General features: G+C 39.7%; 1 protein-coding gene across 1 annotated transcript; it reads left to right on the top strand.

Annotated features, from left to right (window-relative positions):
• The first annotated feature begins 1,027 nt into the window (after positions 1-1,027).
• On the top strand, positions 1,028-8,988 carry LOC110533934 (claudin-7-B). Its single transcript, XM_021618523.2, has 4 exons — positions 1,028-1,546; positions 7,401-7,565; positions 7,662-7,746; positions 7,917-8,988. The coding sequence occupies exons 1-4, from the start codon at positions 1,324-1,326 to the stop codon at positions 8,074-8,076; spliced, it is 633 nt and encodes a 210-aa protein (XP_021474198.1). The 5' UTR covers positions 1,028-1,323; the 3' UTR covers positions 8,077-8,988.
• Positions 8,989-10,102: the final 1,114 nt, after the last annotated feature.

Here is a 10,102-nt window from a genome sequence, read left to right as displayed (position 1 = left end):
TGTACTTTCTTTTTTTTATCGAGATGCAACCTTCCAGTGACTCCTATGCCACAATTCAACAATGGACCAAGTTATTTGAGCTGAAAATAAAGATTATTAAAAGCACTCCTTTAGTTGTCAGTCATGAGTCATTTATTAAAACTTTTCAAAGTATACTACAGCATGCTATTGTGTAATAGTGTTGAACTTTTTAGTGTTATGCGTTGCATTTTAATGTTGCCTAACTACTGTATCTAAGGTAAATGTATACATCTTGTATTTCATAAAAATAAATGTCAACATATACTTATGAAATATGTTTTGGGATATATTTTGCTAGCTACCACAGCATGTTGTCAACATGTATTTCTAGCCCACACATTTGCATATATGGCAATAATTATCTGAATAATACATGTATGTAAAATGCATATTACCACATATGGATAAGTAATACATGTAAATATATGTACATATGTAAAATATTACAACGTATATTTTTTTAGATGGGCAAAATGGAATATAAGAAAATATATTTATGAAATATATGTGACGTGAGTAATAAATGTATTTATATATATTTATTTAAAAGTCTAGTACATATATTACATATATGTATTTCAAATATTAAGTTTCAGTATGGGATGTTTTGGGGCGATAAACTCACCATCTCCATGCAAACAGTGTTCTCTGGAGGCATCTTTCGTCATCCAATGCAGTGGAGAGAAAAAATATCCCATTACTTTAAGCTAAATGGCAAACTGGAAAATATAATTCATTGTGCCCTGGGATATGCCCTAGCTAGCCTATGTCTGAGCACAGGAGTTGCAGCCATTGATTTATGGAAAACAATACAAGAAATGCACTAAATTCACCATATCGCATTCGTAAAAAAAAAGATTGCGGTTGGCGTCTATTCTGCTGTGACTGATACCATGACATCATGAAACCTCAGGTCTTCAAGATACCTGTTGATGACTCGAAACTGTGCGCGTCCCCCGCCCCTTGTGAGGAGGAAGCTACTTTAAAAAACGCCCATTCGCAGACAAATCCTCATTATATTCAAGGTGCGGCTATTCAACAGGTGTCTGAGAAATAGTCCCTTTTGCATTTTACAGGCAAATCTACCAAATTGGGTTTATATTTCGCGGACTACTTTCTAAAAATTTTTTACAACAACAGCTTCTTTTTTAAGACATCCATTGTGTGAACGCGTGGAGGACTGCTAGTCTCAACCAGGTGGACAGTCATTTATTTTTTGTTCCTACAAAACAATTAGACTTTCTACAGGTTTTACAAGAACACTGACTTTCCTAAAACTCAATTTGATTCAAGGAGTTCATAATGGCCAACTCGGGACTCCAGATTTTGGGGTTTGCCCTGTCGCTACTAGGTCTGATCGGGTTAATTGTAGGCACAATCCTGCCCCAGTGGAAGATGTCCGCCTATGTCGGGGACAACATCATCACAGCAGTGTCTATGTACCAGGGATTATGGATGTCTTGTGCATTTCAGAGCACCGGCCAGATCCAATGCAAAGTCTACGACTCAATTCTGCAACTTGACAGTAAGTAGGCTAATGAATTTGTTTTAATATATAAACGTGTGTGTATTGAACGTTTGCCTTGCCCCTGTATGGATCTTAGAGCTAGGAGTGCAATATAACGTATTATGTTGCACATGCTGTATGAATGTTGAAGGCGACGGAATTAACGCTATGTGGATGAGGCACGCACCTTGCCCAATATTGGACTAAAGGAAACTAACGTTAAAACTTAGGAGTCTTACATGTTTTGTTTTTAAAGGGCGAATTGGCTCGAGGCCAAACCTGCCAAATACTCCATCTAAACGTGAATTGATTTAATTGCGCTATGGTTCAAGAAACACAAATTCCTCTACTTCCATATCAAATCAACTTCAGAAATGCAAACTACACACTTACTGTATACTTAACACTTACAGCAGACCCTATTTTTCATTGACAAAAAATGGCTGGCCTCGTTTACACACAGGTGTTCAGAGACGGATAATTAGCACAAGTAGTCAAATATTTGTTTTCAGTAAACAAGCGTTGTAACTTAGAACTATGGTCGTGAGGGAACCCTAAACTTGTAAAGGTGTATGAATTTAACCTTTTTTTTGTTTTCGAAAATATTTTCGCACCGATATATGAATGTCCTTATGCTCCCAAAACCTACTGCAAGCGATGCGTGTTAATGTTCAGACCGAGCATCGCTTCTCTTAACAAAACTGCCCCCTACAGAAGATTCCTTCTTTGACACTTGTGTAATTTGATGGAACAGATTCATGACAAGGGCTAGCATGCGCCATGCATTATTGGAAACCTGATAATATTATGCAATTGACACACCTTGTTGCTGGATTTATGACTCATATTTAGTGTCCATGCTCAATTGTAAACTTTTGGTTGCTTTGTCCATTTACTATTCAACTCAGACCCTCTGCGTGCTATCCATCTTAAATATTTTTATTTTTTTTATCCCTTTCTCTATGGGGTTGATATATTACATTTTTAATCTCACTTTCAGTTCACTATCTAAACTTAAAACCCTTATAGGCTAGTGCTCCATGGGCGTGTTGCAGACTAGTCTCATAGATTAGACGTCACATAATGAACGTAAATCTGGGGTGCTTAAATTATGTGTTGAGCTGGACACTGCAACATTTTTCTGTAAAAAATAAAAGCGAAGTCTTTTCAATGTCACCAGTTTATTTTTGGATGCAATGTTCAGACATTCACAGAAGCGACAGAATAACACTGTTCTCATCCAAACTGGAAAATGTAGGCTACATTTGTCATAGTGCTAACTGTGGAAAGTGGCCTAACGCAAGCAGTCGTATTTAGCCAACTCTTGGCTGACAGAAATCATAATATGAATTAGCTAATAGCAATTACTAGGTACTATTCATCACATCACGAGTGAGTTCAACAGTGATCAAAATAAGAAGCACTAAAAATGTCAAGCAAGCCGACGATGGGTAGTTTGTGCGCACCACGTGTTTAAATTTTTTTATGCATCAACCACAGGTTACAAAATTATTTGGGTCTGTTTGCAGCATGCAAGTTGAAGGGGGTATGTCATCTACCATCATTCACTTACCTTCACCTCATTTTGTTATATATCTTGTATGATGTCAACAAACATGGCTGTTAATTAGCTCATCATAATTCGTACAACCTTCAAAGTATTTTACACACGTGTCCATTACAATCTATGCAAGAATCGGAATGCAAGATTTGTCAACATTACTTGAAAACATGTAAACATATTATTCTCCAAACATATGGTGTGCTACAATAGAAGTGACAACACCAATATACAGAAATTAGAATGATAACATAATAAGGCACTTTGATGGCAACGCACATGTCAAAAGCTATTGTTAGGAAGGAAAACAACAATGAAGGCAATGTGTGCGCCACCCGGAAAATGTGCGGGGGTTGCAAGTTCTGAATGATCATGCTGTTTAATCAGCGTCTTTGTCACACCTGTCAGGTGGATGGATTATCTTGGCAAAAGAGAAATGCTCACGAACAGGGATGTGAACAAAATGAGAAGCTTTTTGTGCGTAAGTAAAATTTCTGGGATCTTGTTTCAGTTAATGAAACATGGGACCAACACTTTACATGTTTTGTTCAGTATACTTAACATGTTGGCTAGCCTTTCCCCTAACTTTTAATCTTAACCCGAACCCCTAGAGCTAGTTAACATTAGCTACAACAAATTGGAATATTGTACAGCTTGCAATTTGTAACATGCCATATGAAATGGGTAATGGATATCCACAAATTAATACATACTATTCGAAACGTAATATACTAAATGGAGTGTCTTGGATTTACATATAAAATAATAGGAAATACTGAGACCAAGTTGTTGATCGAGGGTGTGCGAGCTGCAGGCATGGGGGTAAATATCACGTTTATCGTGCTCTGTTTAGTCAACACGCCAGTGAATATGCAAGGGTGGCACTGTATGAAACTGCGTGCACAGAGAACTGTTAGCAAGGACCACACATTATACATTCTATAACCTAATATTGAATAAAACTGACAGCAATGTTATCCTTTTTCATCCTACCCCACTAAAGACCAAGATCAATTTAGTATGCATATGACCTGATAATGACTAGGGCCCGGTTTCCCTAAAGTGATGGCGCTTCCTACAACGGCCGACGATGTAACATGCGTTTACCAAAACACCACGCAGAGAGAGGTCGCTAAGTGCGTCATTGGAGCATGTCGATACTGGTAGGATCGAAAGAAAGTGAGCGCTGCTTTTGGATCCGTTTTCTCCCGTAATCTTTCCTTTAACGTCACAATTCACAGTACTGACAACGGATCAGTTTCCTAGAGATATACCACCCATGGCTGCAAATATTGAAGCTAATTGTAAAGCTTAGGCTACCCAATAACAAATGCATTAAAACACCGGCACGTTAGGCTACACATCGTGAAATATATTGAGATAGTGTACCTACAAGTAACAAAATATACCTCAATTAGTTGGACACTAAATGTATGCTATTTCAATATGATGAAAATAGACCTATAGCCTGCTGTTTACATTAGCCTAATTTGAAGCACCTTTGTATTATTTGCATCTTTGTATTATTTGCGACTTTGTCAACTTTGTTCTGAAGTTGTCGGCTTTCAGAGGGACTGAGTCATGTTTAGCGTTGTGTAGTGACGGGGGAGGGTAAAAAAGCATCTAATTGCGCACTTCGCTGTTCTACGAGTGGCGAGGCAGGCATTTGATTACCAATGTTTTGAAGTGCAACGTTAATAACGATGGTTTTGGGGAAACAGCTCGGAGATTTAACGTTGCTCCAACAAAGGTTATAACGATGAATTTAGCCTTAAGATACTTTTGGGAAACTGGGCCCTGTTGTATTATGGGGAGAATTAGTACTCAACTCAGTGTCCACGGGTAATCGTACACCTGCTCGTCCCTTGTTTTTCAATAGCCCGCTCACTTTTACAGCCTTTCCTCTGCACGGTCTCTTCAGCTAAATGTCCGGGCGTGTTAGAATATGATTAGCCTATACCAAAACACTGTAAATCATGACATTAAAATATTTTAGACATGGAGCTACTGCTACATGTTAACCTCTGACTACAGTACACTTACTGACCAATTCTCCCTGATTTTTAAATTGCTTGATCCTGTATCTTATCAATTAGTCTTGCAAAATGTAAATGTATTCTATGGTCATTTCTCTATCCACTATATCGCAATGTAAAAATGTGTCCTCCATTACTCTTCATCAGTATACACCCTGTGCTGTCTAGATGTAGAGTTAAGTGTGTGGCTTACTGCCAGTGTGCCATCTAGTCCACTCATGTCTTCTGACACTTCACCTATGGTACACCTGTGAAGTTCCCTATGCTCCCAGACTCCGGCTGCTTGAGTTCCCTAAACTGTTTATGGTAGTTTTTTTTAGTGGCTGTAAAGTACTTTGTTTGACTTGTGTATCAACACCTTTTGATAAGGCTGTATTGTTTTAGACTCCTTATCGCTTACTCTCTTTTGCTTGTATGCTTTATTGTATCTGCAAACATGAACACAAGCCAGTTCTGATAAGCACTGTTATCAAACCAGTGGTCGGATGTAACAAGTCAGAAAATAATAGTTTGATATCAATTTCATTGCGCTGATAGCCAGGAGATTAAATATGGCCAGATATGAATAAGGCGTTAGGTTGTGCCAACTACTTACTTTAATGTCCTCATGTTGTCCTGGTAAGTGAAGATTGCAGAGTATGCCTACAGTTTTTCTCATGCCAATACTGATTGGAGCTTTTCAGAACCACAGCCACATTTTAATAGTAGTTTCAAATGTTGCTATGTTGTCTAAATGGTTCCTGAATTGTTTGGGGTGTTATAATGCAATATTGGAGAACTTTGCTGACTTCAAGGCAGCCATTTTGATTTGGGCTCTTGTGAATGTGCTCAATGTCAGTTGTAAGCTAAATCCATATCTATCTGCTGTAAGAGGGTCTAGCTAGCCAATAGAGGAAGGAAATGTTTTTAGCGGCATGGAGAGGGAGTGTCTCCCTCAGTGAAACCCAACTCCCCCGGTCTCAAGACTGGTCTGACCGGTTCCTGACTTACTGACTGAGCCAGGGAGGGGTTGCACACAAACACACAAACACAGGTCATTCTTACGGAACTGTAAAAATGAAGATGTATTCTACTATTATGCTACTCCTAGATGATGCATCATGGGTGACTAAAACTTAATTAGAAACTGATTGGAGTATTTTACAGGAACTTAAGTGTTATGGCAATGACACACGTTCACACTGTTTGTAGGCATAAATATTAGTTTCATGTAAACTTCAACTAGTAAACCATTTTTATGATTTATGGACAAACTACAGCAACATTTTTGGTGTTTTATTAAAATTAGGTTTTTCTAAAGTGTTAAAAAATACCTGAGTTTTAATCCGGACGCTTTACGGGAATTTGAGGTGAAATTGTACAATTCAGGCAGATTTATGTATTTAAAATAACACTTTCCCTAAAATGAGATCTTAGTCCTCCAGAATGGTAGTTGATTATTTGCAGATGCATCACGGTTTGTTTCTCAATTTGCTACAGACATATTTTTTAAACTGGTTTCATGAGAATCACCCACCCACACACACTCCACCCTTGAGGGTTTCCGTTGGATATTCTGTTGCACCCATAGAGATTTATAGAGATCGCAATGTTGTAGCTGTGACTGCATGGGCAGCACCATTGATGCAATCTAATTCTAAAAGTAGGCCATCTTCTTTTGATGTTTGAAGCTAATATTGGTGACTTACCACACCACCTGCAGTGCTGAAGTTTTGAACCAAATCTTGCCATTCATTTATTGTGGCCACTAGACAGTGGACATATAGCTTAAAGCCATTTACAAACTAGGCAAAGCAATTTGAAGAAGACTATGCTCTGATCATTGTCTGATCACTCCCCCACCCACTTGACAACTTTAAAATGGCGGAAGCTCTTAATGGCAATGTTCATGCAAAACCGGGTTATACACCTGCCTACATTGGTGGAGAGAGAGTGGTTGAGGCAGAGACGAGTTCAGTGTGGAAGAGTTTCAGTGGCTACTGCTTTCTGGTCTTAATAACCTGGCTATTAAAGCTAAACATGCCTATAAAATCAAGTTAAGCCTTTTATTCCTATGACCAAAACAACTTGTCGCAGAGTACTCTAAAGTCTGTGGACAAATCAAACATTTTGTCAACTAACATGGTCATTCATTCACTAGACCATTTGTACTTCTCCTTCCTCTATAAACTTTAACTCGTCTCTGTTGAAAATAAGAAAAAAAAAAAGTTTAGTAGGGCATATCACCCTAAAGGGATCATCTGGTGTATTAACTCTGTCCTCCCCACCTCTACAGGTGCGCTCCAGGCAACGCGTGCCCTGATGATTGTGGGCATCATTGTGACTGTGGCTGGACTGGGGGTGGCAACCATGGGAATGAAGTGCAGCAACTGTGGAGGAGATGACAAAATAAAGAAGTCTCGCATCACCATGACTGGAGGCATCATCCTGCTGATTGGATGTGAGTTACCTTGAAATTGGCGGATATGTCAATTGCTCTAAATTCTCTGTATGGTTGGATATTTTAACCTCTAACATTTTTCCCTCCTCTCCATAGCTCTGTCTGCAACTATTGCCTGCTCGTGGTTTGCTCATAACATCATCAAAGAGTTCTACAATCCATTCGCCCCTGTCAACTCCAAGTAAGTACTGCTGAATCCCTCTATGGCCTCCTTCCGTTCTTTATTGCCCCTATAGTTACCTGGAATCATTAACTCACCGTCTTGGAGTTGGTGAATGATATAAGTTGCGGTCCATTTTCTGTCACGTATGTTATTGTACTGATACCAACACAAACCCTCTTCTCCTCTAGGTATGAGTTTGGTTTAGCCATCTTCATTGCCTGGGCTGGAGCCTTCCTGGACATAATCGGCGGTGCCATGCTCGCAGCATCATGCCCCAAGGGCAAACCTACACCCAAATACCCCATCGCCGCCACCCGCCCCCCTAGCAGCACCAAGGAATTCGTCTGAGCAGGAGACCCCTCCCCCCCTCCCTCCCCCCTCTCTCTGTCTGCCCTGCTGCCTGGAGGCTGAAGGAAAGGCACCCACATGTACTGTGCATCAGTCCAACTCAACATGTCATTTGGTCTCTGCCAAGTCCACCTAGATAGCATTGTCTTTTTTTGAACTACGTATGTTTTACATTTCATCTGCGATGTACCCTCAATTACTGATATTGTAAGGCTGTAATTTTAAGATCTGTTTTTTTTTTTATGTGACTGTTTTCGAGGACTACTCATTATATTTACTTGTAAGGGAGAGCAGATGGTGAGCGTCTGCCTCTGTGAGAATGTTTTATATCCCGCTCACACCATTACTCCACTTTTCCCCATGTCTATTACTGTAGGCTACATGGACAAGCCAGATGATTGTAATGATGAAAGGGCCACCATGATTTGGTATTGCATTACAATAGCCAAACCTCCCACAACATCTTCTAGGAGCCAGATGGGACATCTATTGTCTGACTTAATGTTTATGCTAGATATTTTTATTTCAATGCCTAAGACAACACATACTATGAAGTACCAGTCAAGACTTGTATGATTTGAAGGTCTGGGACGGAGTCCCCCAAATCTTTACAAGATTGACAGACTATTTGCTGTAGTTCAGTTATTGCTATTATCAGTGGTAAAGGAAATCAGTGTGAGTCATTTGGTAAAACATTTGACTCCATACTCTCCCTTTGGTCAAGTACTTGTTTGTTTTATTAGCTAGTAGCCTACAGTAGGTGTGCTTCAAAGATGGTAAAATTGTAATCCTTTGTCACATTCAGAATATTCAACTTGTTTTTTTGTGTTTATTTTAAGAGATTTTATTTTAGTTATTGTTATGAGATTTGGCTTCTGTAAATAAAGTTGTGGTTTTGGGCATACTTTGGGATTCAATACAATAAATGCAGAGCTGTTGCTATAAGTCTTGTCTAGTCCTATCCTGACGAGCTAGGTTGCTTTGTAACCAACCAGATGTGAACTCGGCTGAAATATTTTTTTTATTTAACCAGGTAGGTCAGTTGCGAACAAGTTCTCATTTACAACCGCGACCTGGCCAAGATAAAGCAAAGCAGTGTGACAAAAACAACAGTTACACATGGGATAAACAAAGTACAGCCAATAACACACAATAGAACAATCTGTGTGCAAATGAGTTAGGCCAATAGTGGTGACGTAATTACAATTTACACTGGCGTGATATGTGAAGATGAGGATGTACAAATACTGGTGTACAAAAAAGCAGGAAAAACAAATATGGGGATGAGGTAGGTAGTTGGTTGCACGGGCTATTTACACAGGCTGTGTACAGCTGCAGTGATCAGTAAGCTGCTCTGACAGCTGATGCTTAAAGTTGGTGAGGGAGATAAGTCTCCAACTTCAGTTATTTTTGCAATTCGTTCCAGTCATTGGCAGCAGATAACTGGAAGGAAAGGCGGCCGAAGATATTGGCTTTGGGGATGACCAGTGTAATATAAACTTGGCAAAAAAAGAAACATTCTCATTGTTAACTGCGTTTATTTTCTGCATACTTAATGTGTAAATATTTGTATGAGTGGGGGGGTCAAAATCAAAAGTAATCTGGTGTGGCCACCAGCTGCATTAAGTACTGCAGTGCATCTCCTCTTCATGGACCGCACCAGATTTGCCATTTCTTGTTGTGAGATGTTACCCCACTCCTCCACCAAGGCACCTGCAAGTTCCCGGACATTTCTGGGGGGAATGGCCCTAGCCCTCAGCCTCTGATCCAACAGGTCCCAGACGTGCTCAATGGGATTGAAATCCAGGCTCTTTGCTGACCATGGCAGAACACTGACATTACTGTCATTCAGGAAATCACTTACAAAATGAGCAGTATGGCTAATGGCATTATCATGCTGGAGGGTCATGTCAGGATGAGCCAGCAGGAAGGGTACCACATGAGGGACAAGGATGTCTTCCCTGTAACACACAGCGTTGAGATTGCCTGCAATGACAAGCTCAGTCCGATGATGCTGTGACACACC

The sequence above is a fragment of the Oncorhynchus mykiss genome, chromosome 10 (genome assembly GCF_013265735.2).
Source record: "Oncorhynchus mykiss isolate Arlee chromosome 10, USDA_OmykA_1.1, whole genome shotgun sequence".
Taxonomy (NCBI): domain Eukaryota; kingdom Metazoa; phylum Chordata; class Actinopteri; order Salmoniformes; family Salmonidae; genus Oncorhynchus; species Oncorhynchus mykiss.
Note: the sequence above shows the minus strand (reverse complement) of the source record. Positions and strands in the feature narration are given on the sequence as shown.